The sequence below is a fragment of the Molothrus aeneus genome, chromosome 4 (assembly GCF_037042795.1).
Source record: "Molothrus aeneus isolate 106 chromosome 4, BPBGC_Maene_1.0, whole genome shotgun sequence".
NCBI classification, from domain to species: Eukaryota; Metazoa; Chordata; class Aves; order Passeriformes; family Icteridae; genus Molothrus; species Molothrus aeneus.
This window is the reverse complement of record NC_089649.1, coordinates 2,216,421-2,241,511: the sequence shown is the minus strand read 5'-3', so window position 1 is coordinate 2,241,511 and position 25,091 is coordinate 2,216,421. Positions and strand designations below refer to the sequence as shown.

At 49.2% G+C, this 25,091-nt stretch overlaps 1 protein-coding gene across 1 annotated transcript in view; it reads left to right on the top strand.

Annotated features, from left to right (window-relative positions):
- Window positions 1-24,039, top strand: part of ADAMTS3 (ADAM metallopeptidase with thrombospondin type 1 motif 3) — a 55,775-nt gene extending 31,736 nt beyond the window's left edge. Inside the window, exons 5-22 of the mRNA XM_066549403.1 lie at window positions 9,047-9,246; window positions 11,328-11,411; window positions 11,513-11,669; window positions 12,230-12,335; window positions 12,729-12,872; window positions 13,276-13,408; window positions 13,904-14,017; window positions 14,638-14,783; window positions 15,150-15,325; window positions 16,181-16,314; window positions 16,725-16,848; window positions 18,382-18,462; window positions 19,170-19,333; window positions 19,445-19,610; window positions 20,027-20,159; window positions 20,563-20,770; window positions 20,875-20,992; window positions 22,492-24,039. Coding sequence (XP_066405500.1) covers window positions 9,047-9,246; window positions 11,328-11,411; window positions 11,513-11,669; window positions 12,230-12,335; window positions 12,729-12,872; window positions 13,276-13,408; window positions 13,904-14,017; window positions 14,638-14,783; window positions 15,150-15,325; window positions 16,181-16,314; window positions 16,725-16,848; window positions 18,382-18,462; window positions 19,170-19,333; window positions 19,445-19,610; window positions 20,027-20,159; window positions 20,563-20,770; window positions 20,875-20,992; window positions 22,492-23,048 — 2,945 coding nt within the window. The 3' untranslated portion in view covers window positions 23,049-24,039. The remainder of the gene's footprint in view (window positions 1-9,046; window positions 9,247-11,327; window positions 11,412-11,512; window positions 11,670-12,229; window positions 12,336-12,728; window positions 12,873-13,275; window positions 13,409-13,903; window positions 14,018-14,637; window positions 14,784-15,149; window positions 15,326-16,180; window positions 16,315-16,724; window positions 16,849-18,381; window positions 18,463-19,169; window positions 19,334-19,444; window positions 19,611-20,026; window positions 20,160-20,562; window positions 20,771-20,874; window positions 20,993-22,491) is intronic.
- The last annotated feature ends 1,052 nt before the right edge of the window (window positions 24,040-25,091 follow it).

Here is a 25,091-nt window from a genome sequence, read left to right as displayed (position 1 = left end):
TTTGCTGGGTTTTTTCCTAAAAATAGTGAGATGTCAGTATGTCTAATGTCAGGCTGTGTGGTTTTTGTTAGTGTATCACACTTACTCCGTGTAATTATAGACAGAGCTGTGGGTAGATGAGGTTCTGCTCCATAAGGAATTGTGAGAATTGAGAGCTGGCTTTTACTTCAGGGCTATTCTCTCCCTGTCAGCCCTTCCAGTTTTAAAATCCTCCCTTCCAGAAAATGCTTCCCTGGGAGACAGCCGAGGCTTTGACTGCCTTTCTGTGATTTCACATAATCTGCCTGTGTGTCACTGAATATTATTTTTCAACAAAGAATGAGAAATTATTTACCCAGCACAGCTAGCTGGAATATGTTTATGATTGCTCACTTCATGTATGTTTTTATTCCTCCAAAAAAAAAATTACTCCTTAATCATTAATTCAGTCAGTTCTTGTGTGCAAGTTAATTAAAAAATTAAGGATTTCAGCTAGAGATAGGATTAATGGGCAAATGAAACTCTGCAAAACTTCAGGTTTACGTACCTTACTAGCTAAATATTGTAATCCAATGAATATATCCAAATGCAGTGTATGTGTATCATAGGATGGTGGAATCCTGGGGTGTTTGGGGTGGGAAGGGGACCCCTGCTGTGTGCAGACATGGCTCTGCTGCTGCCTGGCAGTCGGCTGCAGCAGTGGAGGAGCCCTACCTTGGACGTGGCCAGTGTCACTGCAGGTGCACTGGGCTCCCAAACCCAGCTGCTGGACTTTGTCCTCTAAGAAGGTCAGAATCCACTTAGTGCCAAGTGAGCAATTAAGGACAATTATGCTTTCAGCTCCATGAAGGAGTAGGGGGGCAGGAAGACCCTGGGAGGAGGTGACCCGTTGTCACAGGCCTGCACCCTTTGTGACTCACTGTCACTGCCAGGGCATTTGAAGTACTTTTTGTCTCTGTAATATGGGCTGCATAAATATTTTCCCACATTTTTTTCCAGTGTTATACACTCAGTTATTCCTTTTATGTGAGTGATTACTGTGAATTCCATTCTCCTGTCTCCTTGAAACACTGGTCTCAGCAGAAGCCATAGGATAGCTGAGTCTTGCCCATGGTGTTCACATCCTTGGTTCCCTCCTGTGCCAGTGGCCATGCAAGGGAATCACACCGAGGGTGCTGAACAATAATTTTGCCTTCTATACCCATTCATTCAGTTTAGAATGGAACCAGGCCCAGCTAGTCTTCCTTTTCTGTGTCTTCTGTGAACCTTCTGTGAGAGGGGGAAGGAAGTGGCTTAAGGCCCAAGAAATTCAGAAATCTCCTTCGATTTCTTTATGTGCAAAACTCCTGACTTTGGCACTTGGACAGAGCTTCATCTCTTCCCTTCTCCATTTCTTATTTGGCTTTTTAGACTTCAGCTGTCGGGTGGTTGTACTTGAGATTCTTAAAGTTCCTTTCCAACCTTAACAATTCCATGATGCTGTTTTATTGTAACAGGTCACATGTTCACTCCAGCCAGTGACCTCTAGATGGATTATCCAGATTCCAAAGCTCCATCACACAGACAGGCCAGGGGAGAGCTGCCAAGGCAGCAGGCAGCACCCAGATCCCAGTGTTAACTTGTCCCTAATTTGTTGTGGTAGTGGTCTCCTCTGACTCTCAGAGATTCAGGAGAACTTGGAGCAAGTCAGTGACAAGTGTGTTTGTGTCTCTTTCATTTACAGAAGGAAACATTTAAAGTGCCTCTGCTTTTTCCACTGTTGCCACCACAGTGTCCTTCAGCATTTTTGTAGTAGCAAAAAGAGTGTTGCTGTGCCCCACCTTGTTCCCACTGGCGTTCTCCCCTTGGATTTTTACGATGTGTTTTCACTGCTGGTCATCACTGCAATGGAAAAGCTTAGCTGCCTCAGCTGCTCGTGGCTCTGCTCTCCAGCTGGACAGCAGTTCTGCCCTTCAGACAGGCTCTTTGGCTTCTCCGCAGGCAGGAGAGAGCAAACCTGTCCTGGAAAAGGGCAGAGATTCTTTGCTGAGATTTCCCCTTGCATAGTTCCTGATGGGAGAGCTTTCCCCTTGGCGTGGATAAGAGCAGCAGGCCTCCAATGCAGGGATTTTGCATACTTTGTGGGGCTGCAGCAGTGCCACATTTAGGATATTTAGGTGAAGTATCACATTGTGCATTGTACAAGTCCTTCCTCAGCAGCTGTCAAGCTCCATCCCTCATTCCCAGGGGCTGGGGAGGATGGTGTGTGTGTGTGTGTGCTGTGTGAGCAAGGCTAGCTCCCTGCTCAGAATAATCCCCTGCTAAGGGAGCCGGGCTGTGTCCCGGTGTCCCACTGCTGTGTCTGGACAGTGTTCAGGCTTTGCTGACTCCCAGAGGCTTAGGGCAGATCAAGTGGTGATCAGAGGGTAATTGCTGTTGGCAGTGGGCAGCGGGCTGCTTGCTGAGCCCTTGCCAAGGGCTGTGGCTAGGCCTGCAGAGGATCACCAGCCAGGCTGTGTCCTCTTGCACGGTTCCTGTGGCAGCAAAAGGTCCCACATGTTTAGGAATACATTCCTTACACAACTTTTAAAAACAAGCAGCTGCATGTAAACACAGCTCTGCCTTTATCCCAAAGAAACGAGCAACCCAAGGAGTAGTTAGTGCCCTCACTGTGGAAACTGCTCCCATTTGCCCCAGTCTTTGCCACTGAATATTCACTTACTGTCTTTTCCCTGGAAGCTGTGGCTGCCCCATCCCTGGAAGTGTCCAAGCCAGGCTGGATGGGGCTTGGACAGCCTGGTCTAGTAGAAGATGTTCCTGCCGTGGCCAGGAAGCAGAAGGAGATGGGCTTCAAGCTCCCTTCCAAGCCAAACCATTCCATGGGTCTGTGAAATAGGAAGCTTGGCTCCTGCTGTGCTTTCAGCCAGCTGGCAGAAGCTGGGTCAGATGCCAAGGAGTAAGGAGTGAGAGATAATGACTTCGTTCATGAGCACTGGGGGGAGTGCATCTCTGCCAAAGCAACTTCCTCCAGCACTGGAAGCTCACAGTAGTGCTCTGGTGCTGAAAATACCTGCTTAAAGAGTTTAGACCCTGGAATGCCTGTGAAGCCTGTTGGGATCTCAGGGAAGCTACCCAAAAATGTAGACAGCTCAGGCCATCCAGCATTTGTTCTGAATAAGTTCTGAATTAGCAGATAAATTATGAATGCAACCTGTGCTTTCAGAATGTAGTGGATACCCCTCTTTCTGGATTGCTCTATCCTTTTACAGTGCATTATTCCAGTTAGGAATCCAAGGATGCTTTAAGAGTACTCCTTTGTGAAGTAAAAGTGATTTTTGGGTTGATGTAATGGTACATGAAGGCATGAGTGCTTTTAAGGTTGTTAATGCAGAGCTCTCTCATGTTCCTAGGTGAGTGTCTTGACTAGAAAGTCATGGATTCAATGCTCTTCAGAGCTGGAAACTTTGGGATTAAAGCCTGGCCACTCTGAGCTGTAAAATCAAGCCTTCCCATACCCAAACTGGCTTTGGTTCCAGCAGCCCAGGTACCCCAGGTGTGTGCACCTCAGCAGTGGGCCAGGCTGCTCATTTTTGCTGACTTACTTTTTCTCATCTGCAAACCAAATTTCAGAGCCTCTACAGATGCTTTTTCCATACTTTCGGACATTGATACAGATGATGATTTTGCAAACTGGGACTTCTTTTCTTTTTATTTTTCACCTTTTATTGCAGCTGTGTTTGAAGCGCACCATTGATATTGAATCAAAGAACTTGGTGTGGTGTGAAAAAGGGATAGCTTTGCTTGGTTTATTGTGTCCAATATGTGACCCACAGGCCTCTCCATGTCATCTGTTTCTGTGTAAGCACCAGCAGAAGGTGTCGCTCAGGTCTCCTAAAATGCCAGACCCAAATGCTCAAGTCTTCCTCAAATGTCCAAAAAAATCCTGGCCTTTACCCAACAGAATGTTCTCCTGGGATGAAAGTAGAAAAATTCAGTTTACTGCTATTAAAGTCTACATGTGTAAGTTGCTAAAGTGAAGGAAGAGTGACACCATGTAATAATGTCTTGGTAAAAGACCTGGAATTGTCAAGAGACTGTTTTTAATACATTTTCATACTTCAAAATTCAGGGTCAAAGCCAGACTCCAGCTCTACCCATAATTAAGTTTTTTAAATAATGGCATGTAGTAAATATATATTTTTAACCTGTTCTAAAAAAAAATCCACAAACAAAACTAACCACAAAATCACCTGTACCTCCAAAATAAAATTATGATGGAATTCTTGCTATATATAGAGAGAGAGACAATTAATTAAAGAAATGAGGAATGGGGGGATGTCTTGCTCCTGGGAAAACAGGAATTCCAGGAGACATGGTTAGTGTTCCAGGATAACTACCTATTGGCTGAGTTGGCTGTTAGGGCTAAAGCCCAGCTAAAAATAAGGTGCAGAGCAGATGAGGCAGGGCAAGGCCGGGCAAGTCCTGAGGCCGAGTTAAGCCAGCCTGGAGCTGTGATCTGCTATTAGTGGTGGCCAGGCAAGGGGCTGTGCAGGGAGCAGCCTCTGTGGCTTCTCGTCTGCTTGTCCTGTGCCCTCCCTCAACTTTGGATTATTAGAGGGCAATGTCTTTATTCCAAACAAGTTCAGTTTGATCCTGAGCTTTACTCCTCTTTTTTTGATTGTGTGTTAGAGCCTCACAGCAACAGTTCCACCCCTACTAAATTTCCATGGATTCAAAAGCACTTTCACCACAAATCAGGTGAGTGCAGAGCTGTTGCAGGCTGTCCAGGGAGTGTGTCAGGCGTGTCCTCCAGCACTGAGAGCTCTGGAACAGGCTGGCATTCCTCTTTGCTGTTTGTTTCTTGTAATGGGATGGAAAAAGAACAGTTAATAGTTGACCTAAATTCAGGCCTGGTTAATTATAGTTTCCTTCAGTTCTGGCTTTGTTCTGTGTGTGTTTGCTGCCAGGTAAGAATAACCTGCAGTCCTAGAAAGCTTAATGCCAGGGAGGGAAGTGATGACAAGAAAATTACAGGGTAAAATTCCAGCCTTTTCTATTGGAAAAATTTATCCTGAGTTGGCTCTAAGCATAATTCGAATACACAGAGGATTATGCATTTCTACGTGGCTCCCTGAGTGTGGGGCTGGCATCGAGCCCTGGTGCAAATGAGGGCTAGGAGCTGTTTTTGCTGGTGGTGTGTGGAAGGGAAGAGCCTTCCTGTGATGTCAGCACAAGGAATAGAGTGCAGGAAATCTTCCATCCTTCCCAGAATCACTCTGCAGCTGGAGCTGCTCAGGTACCAGAGAAGCACATATTTCATGGAGGCAGTCAGCACTCCAGGATGTTTCCTTTGCTCTTTTAAATGTCAGAACAGAGTGAGATGGGGTCTGTGTTTGTGGCCCATGGAGTTCCTGCATTTTGTGACTAATCCTGCAGCCTGGGGATTCAGACCTTCCTTTAATCCTTTGTTTGTCATTCTGCCAGTCACTGTCACTGCAGAGGTCCCACTGGAAGGGAACATAAACAGAGGTAGTTCTCCAAGCTTAGTCATCTCAGGAGGTCTGTGTGTGTGAAGTCACAAGAACTTCTTTTCTCCCTTTCCTTCATTCCTTAGTGTGATGAAACTGTTGTGAAAGTGGAGCTGTGGCTGAACCTGGTTGCTGGCATTTTTATTTCCATTAGTAAATTCTTCAGTGTCTTTGTCTTCTGCTAACACCTCCTCTGATACCAAGACACCTTTATGAGAGTGACACCAGCACCAAGCCTTCTCTGCCACATGCCAAGGCTCACAGGTGCAGCAGCACTTCCATCCTCATGTGATGGACCACATCAGGGTGATGGGTGAACAGTTGGACTCAATCGTCAGAAGGGTTTTTTGTAACCTGACTGACTTGCAGGCTGTTCTGAGCTTTTCTGGTTTGGTTTTTGTAAATGCTCAAGTGATTTCTCCCACCTGCCCTGAGGGAAATGTTAAATCCGATGTTCTCTTTTGTGTAACTGCACTGTGTTTCTGCAGCAGCAGAGCTGGCTGGCTTTGTGTTATCAAAAGTTCATAGATAATATTTATTTATTGTGAGATATCCCAGAGAGACACTCTGCAGGGGCTTCTGGAAGCACCTCATGGATATAGCCTTGGACATACAGGAAAACTTCAAGTAAAGCTGTGTATTTTTATGGCCAGCTGGCTCAGTTGGGGTTGCTGCAGAGACAAACTCTTCCCTCAGCCCCCAAAAACAAACAAGCAGAAGTTTTGGCAGCAGTTAAGCAAACAACAAACTCTTCTACAGAGACAGTGACAGCATTAAGGATCCAAATCGTGGAGTCAAGACTGCAAGTCCCAGTGTCAGTGCTCCACATGGGAAGGGGGTTTGGGACAGGGACCTTAGGACAGGACACATTCTTTTCATGCCACAAAACTGTTGTGGTGGTGGTAGAAAGTCATTTGACACTTCTGGAGGAAAAGGCAATTTCAGGCAATTCTTCAAGAAAAGATAAGAGGGAATGTGTAACTTGCCAGAGTTTGTTTTTAAGGACCTAATAAATCAGAGTACACGAGTTGCAGCCCATCCCAGACCCTAATGAGAACATCCTGTCATCGTGTCTTCACCCTGCTGACCTGGGTGGTTTCTCTTGCTGACCCCTCCCAGTCAGGCAGTACCAGCAGCACCACAGAAATGTTGCATGTGGACACTTTGTGTGGAAATCACTGGGAGTTATGTTGGAACTGTCTGGAATGTGTGTTTGAACAAAATGATTCTTTTTCTCTTTGCTGCTTTTTCAAAAGGCACACTTCAAAATAAGGCTCAGGAGGTGGTGACGGGATGGACTGGCCTAGTTTCCTTACTTTGGGAATAGCAGAACAGAATTTTTTAGTAGCTGCAGAACACGTCTGTCCCTGAGGACATTTTGTACATTAAAACACTCTTTGGAAAGGGACTTAGATTGATCTCAGTGGGTTCCACACTGATTTCTCATTAGTTTCATTTTGAATTAGTGAAGGTGTGGATCTTCCCTAGATACTTTTCCTTGCTTTATTCAGAAAAAGGCTAAATTAGGCAATGGAGCTAGTGAACATATGGGAGGAACATGATGGATGGATGGATGGATGGATGGATGGATGGATGGATGGATGTAAGGTGTATATACATACATTTTTAAGGAATGGTTCTATCACTAGCACAGAGTTCAGCCCATGTATTTTACAATCTAAAATAAGATGATAAGAATCTCCCATGTGAGTGATGCTAAGGGTTCTCTTTAGGTGCACAGGAGGGTTGGTTTAGGAGGGATTAGGAGGGTTGGTTGATAACAGTGTTGATGAAATGAGATTTGGGCAGATCACAGCTTTATTCAATAGCAGGGAAAGAGCTGTAATTCCATTATTTTGCAGTCACACTCCAGGACAAACACCTGCTGTAACCCAGAATAGCCATTTCTCATGGCACAGGAGCATGGGCTGCTCTGCTCCTACAGGTAAGGTTGGGATGTAAGTGGTGCAGGTGACTAGCAAATTAAAAAAGGAAGAGGTAACAAACCAGCTAATTCCAGAATGAGATTAGGATGGATTAGTCTGTCTAGCTCAAATCCCCAAACAGCCAGATTGGTTCTGTGTGCTTCTTCACTGTTGCCCCATGTGTTATCTTTCTCTCAAGTAACAAGTGATCAGACAAGAGGAAATGCCTCAAGATGTGCCAGGAAAGGTTTAGGTTGGACATTAGGGAAAATTTCTTACAGAAAGGGTTGTCTGGCCCTGACACAGGCTGCCCAGGGCAGCGATGGGTTTTCCATCCCTAGAGGGATTTAAAAGCTGTGTGGATGTGGCACTTGGGGACATGGTTTAGTGGTGGCCTTGGCGGTGCTGGGGGAGCAGTTGGGCCCTATGGACTTAGATCCCACATGTTCTGTTAAGCGCTTGGCCACGGGTGCAGACTGCACCCTTTGAAACAGCAGTGGGCAGTACCTGTAAGCTGGGGTTGAGCCTGGCTGCTTGCTCTGAAGTGCTGCATTATGGAAAACAGACTGGAGAACAGATAAACCCGTCATGTGACACGGTGTTTTGTGGGCTGGGCACTGCAAGCTATGGGAAGTTGGCACCGTGGGCACCACAATGTGACAGTGTTCCAGCTGGGTTTCCCTTGGATGCTGTGCTTGGCAGCTGTGCCAGCTGGAGCGGTTTTTGGAATTGGAGTGGGTGTATGATTTTCCCACTGTTGTGCTGCCCTGGGGTTGGCATACTTGAGAGTGCCTGAAGACACAGGAAGGGCTGGTTTGTGGACTTGCAGCCGTGGCATTCATGAATTCCAGCCAGAGGAGAAGGCTGGAAGTTTGCTGTCATAGGGGAAAGTACCCTGATACAGCATGAGTGCAAAGCAGGAGTGTTCTCTCTCCATCCACTGCATGCTGCTTGCTCTAGCTGGGTTTTTGGAGCAGGGAGCTCCCTGTATGTTTTTTGGAAGAGTGGGGGAACAGGGGTGCTCCTGACTGTCACAGGGACACAGGAACCATAGCGTGCAGCTCACTGTGTGCACCACGAGATGTTCCTCACTGATGTTCATTGCTCAGAGATTGCTGGAGTACTGGTATGGATTTGGGAGGAGCCAAGTATCCTGCAGCTGTGAGGTTTTACCTGTCAAAAATCCCTGGCAATGTTTTGTTCTACTGCCCTAAGTGGATGTAACAGCTTTGGATTTTGTGTGTGGAATAAGAACCATGGACATTTACAGACGCATGTGGTTGAATGAATTTTTCACTTGGTTTTCTGGTGATTTCTCCCAGCCCTACACCACAAGAATAATTTTTTAGGATTCCTGATGTATCTTATCCAGAGACGTGGTGACTCTGCAGGCAAGGATGCTTTGTGGGAGGATGTTTCTGAAATGGAGCTGGAATTCCATTGGTCATATAGTGGAATCACAGAACGGGTTGGGTTGGAAGAGACCTTAAAGACCACCCGTTTCCAACCCCCTGCCAGGGGCAGGGACACCTTCCACTAGAGCAGGTTCCTCCAAGCCCCATGCAGCCCTTCCTTGAGCACTTGCAGGGATAGGGCAGGAGTTATGGCTCCACTGATGGCAGTCTGTCCTTGCAGAGTCCCTCCTGGCTGGCCTCGGGGCGCTGAGTTCCCTGCACAGCCGCATGGAGCAGCAGCTGAACGAGAGCCTGCGGCGCCGCCGCCACGCGGGGGACAGCAACCACAACATCGAGGTGCTGCTGGGGGTGGACGACTCTGTGGTCCGATTCCATGGCAAGGAGCACGTCCAAAACTACCTCCTGACCCTCATGAACATCGTGAGTATCCTTTGGGAGCTGATGGAAGCACTTGTAGGAGTGCCAGGTTTGGGAAAAACATCAATGGGATCATTCTGACTGCTGCTGGAGAAGCTTTTCTGGTTTTAAGATGTACTTTAATTCATCTTTTTCGCAGTAGTTTCCTTCCTAGGGCACATTCGAGGGTATTTCCAATAATGAGGAAATAGTTGAAAAATAGTAAGGGAAAAAAGTAAAATTAAGTTTACTTTTTTTTGAGCTTCTCCCACAACAGAGTTCTGGAGAAAAACTGATTAAAGCATAAATATCTAGAGGAAAAGGGGTTCTAAACCCTCAATGGCTCTCTGACAGAGCAGACCTTCTGGTAATACCAGTAGATATGTCTTAGAAACTGTGGCAGCATAAGGTTTTACAGGAAATGAAAACAATCTCTGAAGGATGAGGATGAGGGACTAATTATTCCCATAATGATTCCCATTAATAATGATTTTATGGCTTTAGGAGTGATTGTTATCTATTTCACACTCTTTTATTCCTGGAATAATTAAAAAATGATTCCTTGGGTTTTCAGAGCTTCTAAATTTGAGAACTTAGAATCTGAGAGGAAAAAAATGATTCCTGTATCAAATTTAACCCAACCAATGTGATGTTTTCCAGAACATCACTCAGAGAATCATCTCCTTTTTCCCACATACACCGTGGAACATCAACATTAAATTTCCATTACACATTACTGCAGAATATTGTCCTTTTGGTTTTGAAACCTTTTCAGTGAGCAGCAGGGCTGATCCATGGCCCAGACCACTTCCATGTTTTTCACATGCCTGTGACTCCATCTGCTGGGGCCAAAGGCAGAGCGAGCTGACACCCTTCTGCCCAGAGCCATCCAGAGAATGGGATAAAATGGGGGCTATGGGGAAATCTTGAAGACTTGAAATTTAAGGTCAACTCCAGGGTCCTTTTCATCTCCAGGGAAGTCATTCCAGTGTCTAGAAAGCTCCCCTGTTGTCTACTGGCACAAGGGAAGTTGTGAACACTTATCCTGGCTCAGCTCTTTGGGAGCAATGCTCTTTCATTGATGAGGAGAAAATAAGAGAGGAATACCTGACCTTTGGGATGATTGCTTCACAGGACAGGCAGTCTGAGCTCTGTGCTCATTCTCTGTCCCACTGCCCTGCTGACTCTGCTCTCAGCCTCAGGGATTTCAGGTTTAAACCATGGGCTGAAATCGTCATGCCAGGGCTCACAGTCTGGACAGCTCCCAGTGATCTTTTTCCCTGAGGGGAAATTCTGTTTAGCCTGACTGAAAAATAAAACAACCCTCTAAGTCCTGCTCAAACCCATGAACCTCTGAACAGAGGTGTTTATTTCTCACCAGTTGCCCATAATATAATATTTATTTTGTTTTTAGGGGAATGAGGAGCTTCATTGAGGAACTGCAGATGTTTCACACACTGGTGCCAGGACATTTCTCACCTTCCCAGACACAGGGAAGGGCCTCAAGAAGGACAACTTTTGGCCCATCTGCATAATTCTGTTTTTCTAACTTCCCTTCCACAAAGCCTCTTTTTAGTACAGAAGTGACTACAGAATTCTAACTGATCTCGAAAAAGTAGGGCAGCAGTATAAGTTGCTCCTAAAAAAAATACTCTTCAAAACAAGAAGCACTGGAAGTACTCCAGGCCAGGTTGGACAAAGCTTGGAGCAGCCTGGTCTAGTGGAAGGGGTTCCTGGCCATGGCAGAGGGGTGGAATGAGATGAGCTTTAAGGTGCCTTCCAGCCCAAACCAGTCTGGGATTCTGTGATTTGCGGGGTTTGCACTTGAAGTCTTTTCCCCAATCCCCTTTTCTTTGAGCTCTGATCCATGAAACATGAGAGGAGGTTTGACATGTGCTTCCCAAAGTTCCATGTGAAGAGGGGGTATGTGATGACAGGAAGTGAATCTACGCTTTCCACTGAGCAAATGATCTGAGACTTGAATCCTCTTCTGAGGACTGTAGTGGTACAGGCACTTGAAAAAACATCTCCGTGGCCTTGCAAGTTCCCTTGGTATCATCAGCGGGTTTTTCTTTCTTCTTAATATTTCCTCTTTTTTCCCTCAGGTGAACGAAATTTACCATGACGAGTCCCTGGGTGTTCACATCAATGTCGTGCTGGTCCGAATGATCATGTTGGGGTATGCCAAGGTGAGCAAGCCACTTCTCCCCCCTCCCCCCGGCAGAAAATCCAGACCCTGCTGAACAGGCTGCCTCTGGGAGCAGCTGGGTGTAAGGTGTGGCTCTCTCAGTCCATCAGCCTGATCGAAAGGGGGAACCCCTCGCGCAGCCTGGAGAACGTGTGCCGCTGGGCCTATCAGCAGCAGAAGCCGGACCCCAGCCACGCTGAGCACCACGACCATGCCATCTTCTTAACCAGGCAAGATTTTGGGCCCGCTGGTATGCAAGGTAATGCAGCTGACCCAGAGCAGAGCTCTGGGCTCGGTGTTTCTTGGCTGGCATCTGCCAGAAAAGAGGAAAAATTGGGAATTGCATTGTGAGCTCCCTGCCTTATTCATTCTGCAAGTGGTTTCAAAAGCAAGGAGACCTTGCCATGAGACCTTGCCATTAATATCCAACCACAGATTGATTTTCTTTCTTGAGAGTTGTAAATAAATACTTCTTAACTCTCTTCAAACTCCTGCATGTGCAGGGATCACTGGGAACCTCAATGCACGTGGCATTCCACTCCCTTTATTTTATTGCATCTTTCACCCCAGATTTCCATATATTGACATCCCAGCCACTCTGACACCTGCATCCATCCTTTGGCTTCAGGGAACTAATGACAGTGGGCAGAAACTCCCAAAGTTTGGCATGTGTCAGAGCAGGCACCGGTCAGGATGAGGAGCCAGGCAGGCTGCCCTGGCCTTAGAGTAATGTTAGCTTTTCCTGAGGAAGTTTTCTGGGGGTTCTCATTTAAAATCCATGTGCTGAGCACAAGACTCAGCCCTGATGTCTCTCTGTAGGGTATGCTCCTGTGACGGGCATGTGCCACCCGGTCCGGAGCTGCACCCTCAACCATGAGGACGGGTTTTCATCAGCCTTTGTTGTTGCTCATGAGACTGGGCATGTGTAAGTACCACTTTTACTATCAGATGACACCAAAATGCTGTGCTGCACCTCCTGCTTGCTCCAAGGGTGTTGGATTTGATGGCTCTGTGGAAGCTGTCCTGATTTTATTTCCAATCCCCTGGGAATGCAGTAGTGGTTGAAGAGAGAGAGAGATAAGTGGGGGAAGGAAGGGAGGAAGGGGAGGCAGGGTGAACTTGTTTTCTCTGGGGTGAGGGAAAGGTCAGGAAGGGACCTGGGAGGTCCAGGCAGTGGCAACAGGAGCTGGCTTGAGTGTCCTTCATTGCCTTCTCCTCAACCGCTTGTGCTGGTGGTGGGTCAGATTTGGTACCTCTTCCAGAGCTGTTTCCATACAGTTGTTTTTGCAGTAGCTCTGAGGGGAGTTCTTTGTTGCAGGTTGGGCATGGAGCACGATGGGCAAGGGAACAGGTGTGGGGACGAGACGGCGATGGGCAGCGTCATGGCCCCCTTGGTGCAGGCCGCCTTCCACCGCTACCACTGGTCCCGCTGCAGTGGCCAGGAGCTCAGGAGATACATCCAGTAAGGCCTCCCTGGTGCAGCCAGGCTCTGATCCCTCGTTTTTCAGACCCTCTTTCCCTTCAAAGCTCTGTTAGAAAAGCTCTGACCCATGAAGGCTGTGTCCTCACACGGGGCTGGTCCATAGCCCATCCACTTGGGGTGAAAAGTCTGTGGAAAGACCCCTCTAACTCCAGTGGGACTTGGAATAGGCCTCAGATTGTCACAGAATCCCAGATTTGTTTGGGTTGGAAGGGACCTTAAAGCTCATCTCATTCCAAAGCCCCTGCCATGAACAGGAACCCCTTCCACTAGACCAGGTTGCTCCAAGCACCAGCCAGCCTGGCCTTGGACAGTTCCAGGGATGGGGCAGGAATTAAGAGTATACATCTTCTCACAGTATTTTTTTCTGTGTCTCTTTCCATAGCTCTTATGACTGTCTTCTCGACGACCCCTTTGAGCATGACTGGCCCAAGCTTCCTGAGCTGCCAGGCATCAACTATTCCATGGATGAGCAGTGCCGGTTCGACTTTGGTGTGGGCTACAGGATGTGCACAGCTGTACGTCCAGACACAGCAAGGGGGTGTGGCCTGGTGGGAGAGCTGCAGTGCCATAATCATTGGAGAGAAGTTAATGCAGTATTTAGAGATCTGTAAAGAGCAGAGGGATATTTATGGGGGAAACTCAGTCCTCTGGGTCCTGTGGAGTAATGGGAAAATGAGTGGTAGCATGGTCTCTGTGGCACACACTGGTGAGAGCAATCCCAAGAAAGAAAAGGGGAAAAAAAATCTTCCTTTCATCCCACTTCTGGGTGTCTTCTTTCCTCTTTTCACTAGCCCAGGGCTGGGGGATGCAAGAAATAATCACTGCCCTGAAGATGCCAGGCTCATTAGGGTGTGTGAGATGGAATCTACGGAGTGGGTTGGATCCTTATCCAAAAAGTATAAATAAAATAACAGATACAAATAAATTATAAACAAAATACAAGAGTATTTACTTATCCAAAAAGTACAGGCCATCTCATGTTCTGCATTTGGTCTCTCTGTGTTTTTCAGTTCCGAACCTTCGATCCGTGCAAGCAGCTGTGGTGCAGCCACCCCGATAACCCCTACTTCTGCAAGACCAAGAAAGGGCCTCCCCTCGATGGCACCGAGTGTGCCCCAGGAAAGGTGAGTCTGGCACTCTGTTTGTCTTGGGGAAAAGCCAACAGTTACCTGATTTGGGCTGAAGGGCACAGAGGGGAGCAGGGAATTGCCTGGCATGCCTGGGGTGAAGCGAGACCATGGGGAAAGCTGTGCTTTCCCAGTGGGATATTCTGGGAGCTGTACAAGGTTTGCCCTAGCACATTTTGGACATAGAGATTCCAGCTGAGGTGCAACCTGTTCTGTGGCCTCTTTGTTAGGTTTTCTGGTCTCATCTGCAAAGTTTCCTTCAAGTGCCTTTAGGAATTCAGGGAAGCAGATGATGCTGTTACTGTGGGATGGCTGCTCAGAACTCACTGTCCAAACAACCTGTGGTAAATGTTTGTGTAGACTGAGGATTAGTGCCTGATTTTTCCCTTTAATATCCCTATTAGTGGGTGTCCTGCTGCCAATCCATTTTCAATTATAAAGTTATACTCAGATACCTGGGTTTTTTTAGCAAATTCTCTTTATTTTGAAATACAGGAGAGCCACTTGTACAATCTGAATGTGCCCCAGGCAGCAGCAAAATATTGCTGTCCAGTGCTTATACATTTGATTTGGGGATTGTGTCTGTTCTCACCTGTTTGCTGCCCCGATTCCCTCAGTGGTGCTACAAGGGTCACTGCATGTGGAAGAACACCAACCAGCTGAAGCAGGATGGACACTGGGGAGCCTGGACCAAGTTTGGCTCCTGCTCACGGACCTGTGGAACTGGGGTTCGCTTCCGCACACGCCAGTGCAACAACCCAATGTAGGTGTGAGCGCTGCACATACCTGGGCATCCTCAGAGGGGCTACTTGAAATGTCATTTGGGTTTTGGGTGGACATTCTGTTCAAGCCTCTCGAAATGGGATCATTTGTGGAGAATCCAAGAATTCCATAGAATTACAGAATCCCAGACTGGGCTGGGCTGGAAGGGACCTTAAAGCCCATTCCATTCCCCCTCCTGCCATGGGCAGGGACACCTTGTGCTATCCAAGGTTGCTCCAAGCCCTGTCCAGCTTGGCCTTGGACACTTCCAGGGATGGGGCAACCTGTGCCAGGGCCTCAGCACCCTGAGAGGGAACAATTTCTATTTCTCCCTGATGAAAATCTCTGGAATATTTTCTTCTCCCAGGCCCATCAATGGAGGTGACGATTGTGCCGGGGTGAATTTTGAGTTCCAGCTGTGCAGCACCGAGGAGTGTCCGAAGCACTTGGAGGACTTCAGGGCACAGCAGTGCCAGCAGCGCAATTCCCACTTCGAGTTCCAGGGCAGCCGACACCACTGGCTGCCCTACGAGCACCCCGACCGTGCGTCCTGCTCTGGGCCTTTAGTGACTCTTGAAAGGGTTTGAAGCCATTCCCCTTGGCCTGGATATCTCAGTGGCAGGCCCAGAACCCCCAGAAAAGCAAATGAGTTGGTTCCTCCCCATCCGTCTGTCTGTTATGTCTGAAAATCAGTAGTTTTGCCTTAAATCCAGACTTTAATACCCAAATTCCCTGCTCTGACTCAAGTTTTTGCATTTTAGCCCCAAACAATCCATTTGTCTCTTATTTATCCCTAAAATTGGCAGTTTTGACCCTAAATCAACACATTATGTGTAAAAAATAGCAGACTTGCCCTAAATCCCTGGTTTTAACCTGCATTTTCCCTACTCTGACCCAAATTTGCCTTTTTTACTGCCAAACCCCAATTTTCCCCCCAGACATGCCCTTTTATCCCTAAAGTTGACATTTTTGCTCTGACGTTGCAGAATTGTGTCTCAAAATCACAAGTCTTGCCCTAAAATCCCCCATTTCCCCCCAGGCCCCCAGTTTAGCCCTAAAATTTGCCTTTATTACTTCAAATTGCTTGTTTATCCCTAAAATGGATACTTCTTACCCCAAATGGCCACATTGTGTCTCAAAACCACCAGTTTTGCCCTAAATCCCCATGTTTCTGCCCAAATTTCCCAATTTTCCCCCAAAATGCCCATTTTCCCCAGAAGATTCCTCACAATGCATGCATTCCTTCCCAAACCACCCCATTCCCCTGCTCTGCCCCCATGCTCACCCCCCAAACCTGCCTCTCCCTTCTCACTCCTCGCTCCATCGGTGGGACAGCTGTTGGGAACACACCTGGATCACTGTCCTCCCTGCAGCCGTTTGTTTTCCCTGGCTCCACAGCTCCCAAGAGATGTCACCTGTACTGCCAGTCCCGAGAAACGGGGGATGTGGCTCACATGAAGCAGCCAGTGCACGACGGGACTCGCTGCTCCTACAGGGATCCCTACAGCATCTGTGTCCGTGGGGAATGCGTGGTGAGTGGCACCTGCTCTGGGGACAGCTCATGGGCAGAGAGAGGCTTTGCAGATGTCTCTGAATTCCCTATTTGCAGCATTGTGTTCCTGTGATTCCTTGAGATGTAAATTAAATTAGAGACCAGCACAGACCTGTTCCAGGGAAATGCTCTGCTTGTCTTCCCCTCATTGTGCCTTATCATAGAATCCCAGACTGGTTTTGGCTGAAAGGGAACCTAAAGACTATCAGTTCCACCCCACTGCCATTTCCTTCCACTAGCCCTGGTTGACCCAAGCCCCATCCAACCTGGCCTTGATCACTTCCAGGGCTGGGGCAGCCACAGCTTCCCTGAGACACCTGTGCCAGGGCCTCAGCACTGTTACAGGAAAGAATTCCCTCCTAATATCCGGTCTTGCTCTTTTTTCTGCAGAAAGTGGGCTGTGACAAGGAGATTGGCTCCAGCAAAACTGAGGACCAGTGCGGGGTGTGTGGCGGGGACAACTCCCACTGCCGGACCGTGAAGGGGACCTACACCCGCACTCCCAAAAAGCTTGGTAGGAATAACAGCTGCCTGCAGCTGGCTGGGGCTCCTGCTGCCTCTGGGGTTTGTGGGACACTCACACACATGAGATAATGCCATAATCATTGAAACCCTGGGAATAATGGGTGTAACACCATCCCATGAGGCCCATCTCTGAGCTTGTTCAGGATAAGCTGCTGTCCATCAGCCCCTGATTGTGGATGGATATGGAAGTGATGGAGGTGTTCAGGGAGTGCTGATAGATTTTCCCTAGCCTGGGTAACCTGGTCATTAAGAACACTAATAGACCTCTTTCTACAGGGAAACATGCAGCAAGAGGTGCTCAAAAAGAATTCGAGGTTCTAGAAAACAGTTTCTGCAAGTACCCAACTCAAAATCCTGCCTGGATTGTCTGACTTCCATGGACTGGTTGTCTTGCCCAGAGTGTCCAAATCTGTTGTAAATGCATTTGGCTATTATGTAATTTACATCTTTTGCTTGTAAAGAGCATCTGGGTGACACCCAGTCAGTGGAATGGCCAGACTCAGCTCTCAGGACATTAAATCCAGGTGTTCTGTTTAAGGGAAGACCAGAGGAGCCTTTCCCTTACCCAGAGGAGCTCACAGTGTTTCCCTTTCTGGGACAAAGGAGGCTCAAAACGTTCTGAGTAAGTGCAAGGCTTGTCAGGAGAGAAGCATCCCTGGGAATGGCAGTTCCTATCTTCCTGTAGACACGGACAGGTAATGCCAAAGCAGGCAGAATCTTGATGTTCCCTGTGCTCTAAAGGCAATGGGGAAAAGATTGGAAATGCTGTTGGGCACAGGCACTGCTCAGCCAGACCTGTGATCTTCCCTATTCCCAGCTCTTCTGTTCCTTCACTTGGATTTTCTCAGGAGCAGGACAGACTGCCAGTACATCCAGTAGTCCCAGAATCCAGTGATTTTGGTTAATTGAATCTGCAGTTGTTAAAAGAAAATAACAGGAATATGAAAATGCCATGCACTCAGAGAACTTAGGGGGCTCTTGATTAAATCTTGATCCCTAGAAGGGATTCTAGTCTTCCTAATGTCAGTGCTTCCTTAATTTTACGCTAATTACCTGTGAATTGCACTGGTAAATAATTGAAATTGAAACTAAGAACATTTTTATTTGGGAACAGCTTTTTACTTTCACTACAGACATGTCCATCTGAAAGGGCAGTCAGTAAGTTCCAGTCCAACAACCTGGCTGAGGACTGATTTGGGAAAGTAGTGAGAAAGACTTGTGCTTGTGCTGAGGAACACAGGAAACATCTCTGTGCCTGAATTGTTGATAGATCCTGCTTGGAGCAGCATGGCCATAAATATTAAACTGATCCTTGTGGGAAGTGGCAAATCCCTCTGTAACTGGTGTTCCTTCTCTCCCTGGAGGAGAAGAGCCCGGGGAGGGCCTGCCCCACCCTGCTCATCCATGACTGCTGGATGCCCTCTCCTGCAAGCAGAGCTGGGCATGCCCTGCACTCCTGACCATGGCTGTTCCTTTCTCTTTCCATTCCTGCTGCCTCCACTGACCCTGCACCTGCCAAAAGGGTACCTTAAGATGTTTGATATCCCTCCCGGGGCTCGACATGTGTTTATCCAAGAAGATGAGGCCTCTCCTCACTTTCTTGGTAAGTGTTTTTCTGCTCAAGTTTGAGAAGCACAGGGGACTCAGGCGAGAGAATCTGAGGGATGAGAGAATCCAGTGAAAGGGTTGGGTAAATGTGGGCTTTCCAAATTGCATGGTCAGGGCTTAATCCTGCAGTCCTACAGCTCAGCAAACAAACATCTGCTTGTTTGAATTCTCCAAAATGTTAAAGTGACCCCAATTTGCATGTGTACTAACCAAGGATTGTGATGACTCACATGAACGTGGGAACTGCCAGGGTGAATCTAATTCAGTATCTTTTAATTATTCCTATGGTGCATTGCAAAAAGCTGTATGAAAGAACAATGGGTCTTGGAACTGAATGATCTTTTAGGTCCCTTCCAATCCAAAGCATTCTGTGATCCCAGCTCTTAATGCATTGGCTTCTAATTGAGGCATCATCATCGTCATCATCACAATCCCCACTGTACCTGGCTGTTGAGGTGTGCTGTGGAAGCCCAAACCCAGGCAGTTTCACAAGGCTCCTATTCCTCAGCTCTTCACTTACAGATTTTAGCATTACTTACAGATTTTAGCATCTGGGACACCCTAACCTGTGTGCACAGGGCAAAGTACAATGTGATGAAGATCTGTTGTTTTCATAATCTGATGGAAATACCCCTCCCCGTGCCACCCCAATTGCTGCCAGTGCGGGGGAGGCACGACAGGCTCTGCTCTCACTCCTCCCAGCAATCAAGAACCAGGCTACAGGACACTATATCCTGAATGGCAAAGGGGAGGAGGCCAGGTCCCGGTCCTTCATCGATCTGGGTGTGCAGTGGGAGTACAGCATCGAAGACAACACGGAAACGCTGCACACGGACGGGCCCCTGCATGATGCTGTGGTGGTGCTGGTGGGTGACGCGCTGAGCTCAGCCTGAGGGACCATCCAGAGCCAGACCTCGGTGTCTGTACTTAGCAGAGGAATCTGTACCAGTGCTGGGTTTATGTTTGCTTATTCCCAGATCATTCCTCGGGAGAACGACACCCGATCCAGCCTGACCTACAGGTACATCATCCACGAGGATTCGGTGCCAACCATCCACAGCAACAACGTGCTGCGGGAGGACACGGACACCTTCGAGTGGGCCTTGAAGAGCTGGTCCCAGTGCTCCAAGCCCTGCAGTGGAGGTAAGCCGGGGATGAGCACCTGTAACAAAATTGCCAAAAAAGGGAAGGGGAAGGGAATGATTTATATTACTGGCTTCCCTTTTTTAACATTGGTTTGTTATTTTAGGGCTCAGGCTTAAAATATCTGAAGTACGTGATTGTTCCCAGGTGTCACACTTGCAGCCTAGGAAGAAAAAGGCTTCTTTTGGTGTTTAAATTCAAACCCCAAAGCTACTTGGGATGCCCAAACTCAGGCATTGATGCTCCTGAGCATTTCCTGTACTAATGGTGTGTCCATGGCTCTTAAGCAAATAATAGGGAATGCAAATTCCAAAATACCTGTCCTGTAAACCCATTTACTAGGCCAGAAAACCCTATTTAAGCCAAACATTCTAACAAGGACCCGATTCTCCCAATTCCCCTGATGTGTTTCCCAGGGTTCCAGTACACCAAGTACGGGTGCCGCAGGAAGAGCGACAACAAGATGGTTCATCGAAGCTTCTGCGAAGGCAGCAAAAAGCCAAAGCCCATCCGTAGGATGTGCAACCTGCAGGAGTGCACAGAGCCCCTGTGAGTGTGAGAGCAGGGATTGTTCCTTCAGACAGGGGTAGCCCCAGCCAGATGAGGTGGGATGAATCTGAGGGCATGCTGACAGCTTGCCAGCCTGCAGTTCCTGAATGTGGAGGGGAGTTTGTACCTGTGTAAGCATGGGTACTAATCTGATTGGGTGGTTGTGGTATATATATTTATTTATATTTATAGTATTTATTTATATTTATTATTTATATTTATATATGTATTTTTATATATAAAATCATGGGGTTGGGAGGTACCTTAAAGCTCATCTCTTTCCAGCCCCTTGCCATGGGGGAAGGAATTTTTCCACTAGATGAGCTGGCTCCAGGGATGAGGCAGCCACAGCAGGACAAAAAGGTTAACAGTTGAAGGTGTCTGACTCCATTTCCCTTCCCAGCTGGGCAGCAGATGAGTGGGAGCACTGCACCAAGACGTGTGGGAATTCTGGCTACCAGCTCCGCACGGTGCGCTGCCTCCAGCCCCTTGCGGACGGCACCAACCGCTCGGTCCCTGCCAAGTTCTGCAGCGGGGATCGCCCCGAGAGCCGGCGCTCCTGCAACCGGGCACCCTGCCCCGCGCCATGGAAAGCCGGGCCCTGGTCCCAGGTGGGCAGCACCGGCCTGTCCCAGAAGCTGTGGCTGGCACATGGGAACTTGTGCCGAGTGCTGTGCCACAGGATGCCCTGAGCTGTGTCCTCTGTGTCCGGCAGTGCTCGGTGACGTGCGGGGAGGGGACGGAGAGCCGGCAGGTGCTGTGCCGCGCCGGGGACCACTGTGAGGGGGAACGGCCAGAATCCGTGAGGGCTTGCAAACTCTCTCCCTGTGATGGTAAGAGAACGCTGCAATGGCTGCTGGGGGGGCATGATTCCTCCCTGAGGAGCACTGTGCTGGCAGAGGGGTCACACACAGAGGGCAGCTTTTTCTCCCCTGTTCAGTCCAGCAGTCTCAGGATGTCACAGCTCCGCACACTGGGGTCTGTCCTGTACATGTGCTCACACAAGGTTTAACCACATTGGCCCAAGTCGTGTTGGCACAGACTGGGGCCAGAGGTGAAGGTCAATTCAAAACAAACCCTGCTTGACCTCTAAATCCCAGGTAAGTTCTGCAAGCTGCCAAGTGAGGGAATAAAAATACACAAATGTGGAACCAAGAGCATTAATGAGGTTTCTGGGAATCTGTTACATTATTTTCACAGAATTTTTAACAGGTTTTGAAGCTTTTTATGACAACAATGGATTTCTTCCTTTGGATTATTCATTCTGTAGGACTTGGGGTTTATTGGGGTTTTTAACTCCCTCGTGGTGGCCCTGACACTGCTCAGGAGCTGGTAGGAAAAGCAGTCAATCTGCTGGAACTGGAGAAGCATAACCCCAAATCTCCACACTGTGGGTGGAGTCGTGGAATCTGAACCAGCACAAATGGATGCTCCAAAATGATCCATGAGAGGACAGGACCAAATGAGGGTCACTGTCACTATGGAGAGGCAAAAGGAATTGTACCTCTAGCCCAGAATTCCACACTGAGACTGGGATAGCCTCACAGTGCCTCATGGAGCATGGGTATTCCCAGGCAGAGCTGCTGCTTTTACCCCAGGAACCAGCAAGGGTTCTGAGGAAGCTCAGCAGGATCAGGACAAGGATATGTCTATATTCCATAGGATTTGCTATTTATAACCCTCATCCCCCAGCCCCAGTAGTGACCATGTCAGGTATTTTACTGAGTTCCTTGGAATTGAGCTGATTCTCACCCACTCTGAGCTCAGGCTCCAGTGGATATTTTAAAGCTGGAGAAGGCGGTGGCTGGATGTGCTTCCAGCCCATGGTGAGGCAGCCCCTGTGCCCAGGTGAGGACATCTTTCCCCGCAGAAAGCTGATTTTGGTTCAAACCTTCCAGAAGACCCTCTGGAAGTTCTTTTTCCTGAGCAAAGGGATGCAAATCCCTGCCTTGGTGGAACCTCAGGTGTGACCCACTGTTACAGCTTTCCATCGGTTCTACAGATCCATTTGCTTCCTGAAAAACATCAAACCTAATCTGAACAAAACTTCATCTTACTCTAGTTTTTTATTTTAAGGCATCTCTGAGGGCTATTGCTTGGGATTTAATTTCTGTGAAGGAAGCTTGCCTTGGCTTTAATGCTGCTGATGGATGATGTCCTCTCAGGCTGGAAGGGAAGGCATTTGGGGTGGGTAGGACATAGCCAGTGTGCGGGGGAGCTCTGGGAGGTTGGCACTGGGAATTGCTGTCTGTGCTCCTCTAAAAATGCCACGTGCCAATGTTTCCCAAGTGCCCATCAGTGGGTTCCCATCCCTGGGACATGTGTTTTACAGATGAGCCCTGCCTGGGAGACAAGTCCATCTTCTGCCAGATGGAAGTGCTGGCCCGATACTGCTCCATCCCTGGCTACCACAAGCTGTGCTGCGAGTCGTGCAGCCGGCGAAGCAGCAGCTTCCCAGCGCCCGGCGGGGCTGGCAGCGAGGGGGACGCAGCCCTCCTGGATCCAGGCAGCCTGCCTAGGGCCCCAACGGTGCCCACGCCCGCGGTGCCCGCCCGGGCGGAGCTCCTGCCTGGGAGCAGCTCTCCAAGCCGGCTGCCTTGGGAAGCACAGCAGGCTGAGCGGCGCACCCCCCCATCCAGCCCCGAGCCCCGAGGTGCCGGCGTTCCGCACTGGAGAGCTCCCGTGCCCAGCAAGACTTCCCTGCCGCTGGCTCTCCTGCACCAGTCCCCTGCCAACAGCAGCAGCCTCAGCTCCGGTAGTGCCCCGGCGCCGGCCGCGGCTCTGCCTCTGGTGCCAGCAGGGGCTCCTGTGCCAGCCAGGACCTCCGGGAAGGGCGAGGGGCGCACAGGTAAGCGATGGCCTCCGAGGGCCGCCCCTGTGGAACGATGAGCAGGAAGTCCTGTGCAGGACAGCCATGGAAAGGGGCTGCTTGGCACTCCGTGTGCGACTCCCTGACCTCTGGACTCTGCGGAGCGTGCTGCGTGCCCCGGGCAGGGCATGGGTCGTCCCCTGTAAATACAAAGGACAAGAAGTGCTGGTTCACTTTCTGGTGCTCCCAGCCTCCTCCCACCCCTCCTTCCCTGGCTGGCTGGGACACACAGAGGAAGCACTAAAGGAACCTTCCTGGCAGTGAGTGGGAGTCGCTGAGGGCTCCGTCCAGCTCTGGGCACAGAAGTTAGCCCTAACCTCAGCAGCCCTGTGGTTCTGGGCTCTGAACACCCCCATGGTAGGAAATGCCCCACTGCAGGCAGGACCAGGCATGGACACTCAATGAGACACCTGCCACAGACCGAATGAACCCTCAGGACTCGTGTCTCCCTGGAAACAGACGTCGTTGCATGAGCACCACTGCAGCTGTTGGGTAAATGCAGGAAAGCAGCATTATTGTAAGAGTTGTGTGCTGTCCCACAACTGTTTTCCTGTATTGTTCCAGTGCCAGCTGCCGGCCATCAAGTTCTGCCCTATAAGCATTCCAAAGGCTGGTGTTGAAAGCAGTTTCAAGGTGGATTTTGAGGTGTGAGAGATAGTTATATTTCCAGCGTGGATCAGCTCCAGACCTCCCTGCCCACGGTGCATCCGACTGCAATAATTAATTTATGTCCACCCCCACCTTGTCCCAGCCCAGCTGGCTGCGCTCTCCTCGGCACGGCGCTGTAAAGTACTTGTCTATAGGAGTGAGAACTGCAGATATTTATTAAAAGTGGGTTTCTTGACATTGTTTTGTGTACTAAATATGTATGCTGGGGGCAGGTGACTCTTCCTTTTGGCAAGATCAAATCTGGAGATGGAATTAGATGCTGTGTCATATGCATATTGAAGCTGCTCAACTGCTGTGGAGAAATTGTTGATCTTATTCTTTAAAAAAAGGTTTTTTATCACAGGTCTCTCTCGTTTCTCAGTGGCCATCAAGGTTTCATGTGCAATTGCTGCTTCCCTGGAAGAAGTGCCCAGGATGGAGCCATTTAATGCTGTGAGGGGATTGGGGCCCCAAAGATACAATTCTGGCAACATCCTGGCAGCCCTGTGGGGTGCCTCGGGGGAAATAAGGGTGGCACTGGCCATCAGCAGAAGCTTCAGACGTGACAATAAAACAAACCTTGGGCATCCCGAGGCTTTCCCTGCTTTTGCCCACGTGGCAGCGTCTGGTTTTGGCATTTTTGTTCCCTCTTCTTTTAGCCATTTCCATCCCAGGTAGGACCTTCCCCGAATGGAAATAAAGATTAAATATTTTAACGGGATTTTGAAAAACAGAAGTTTTGCCATTGGAGAGTGCGATGTGCGGGAAAATTGAGGGAGAGGAAGGAGGGGATCAGATCTCGCCTGGCAGCTGTCAGATGAGCCGCACCTTATTAGTGGCAGGGAAAAAGCCGCTGTTTGAAACTCCCTAAGCTCCCAAGGCACGAAGGGCAGGAAATGCTGAAGGCAGAGCTGGGAGCGCACGGTCAGTGCCACCTCCTAGGCCAGGGGCGCTCGTGGAGCCGCCCGAGGACGGGCACGTGGAAGAACACACAGGCGGCCGCTCTGGCTTCCAGAACACCGGGGGAACCCGCAAAACACCGCTGCTGCCGCCGTTCTCCCGGCAGAGCCCCGGCTCCCCGCGAGCGGGCTCGGTGCACCGTGCCCGGATCCCCGGCGGGAGCGCCGCGCTCGCACCGCGCTCCGTGTCCGCCAGAGGGCGCCCTGCGGGGTCCCGGGCCCGATCCAGATCCCGATGCCGCCTCCATCCTCCCGACGAGGAAGGGGCGGCACAGCCCGGGACCCCTCGGCAGACCCCGGCAGGACCCGAACGCCCCATCCCGGCTCCGGCTGTGGGCTCCATCGCCCGCTTACGGTCAACCTCGTCCCGGCATCGTAGCAGGAGCGGGCATCGAGTCCAGGCTGGGCTTTGCCCAGTCCTCAGCCCAGTCTCAACCCCAGTCCGGCCGAGAGCCG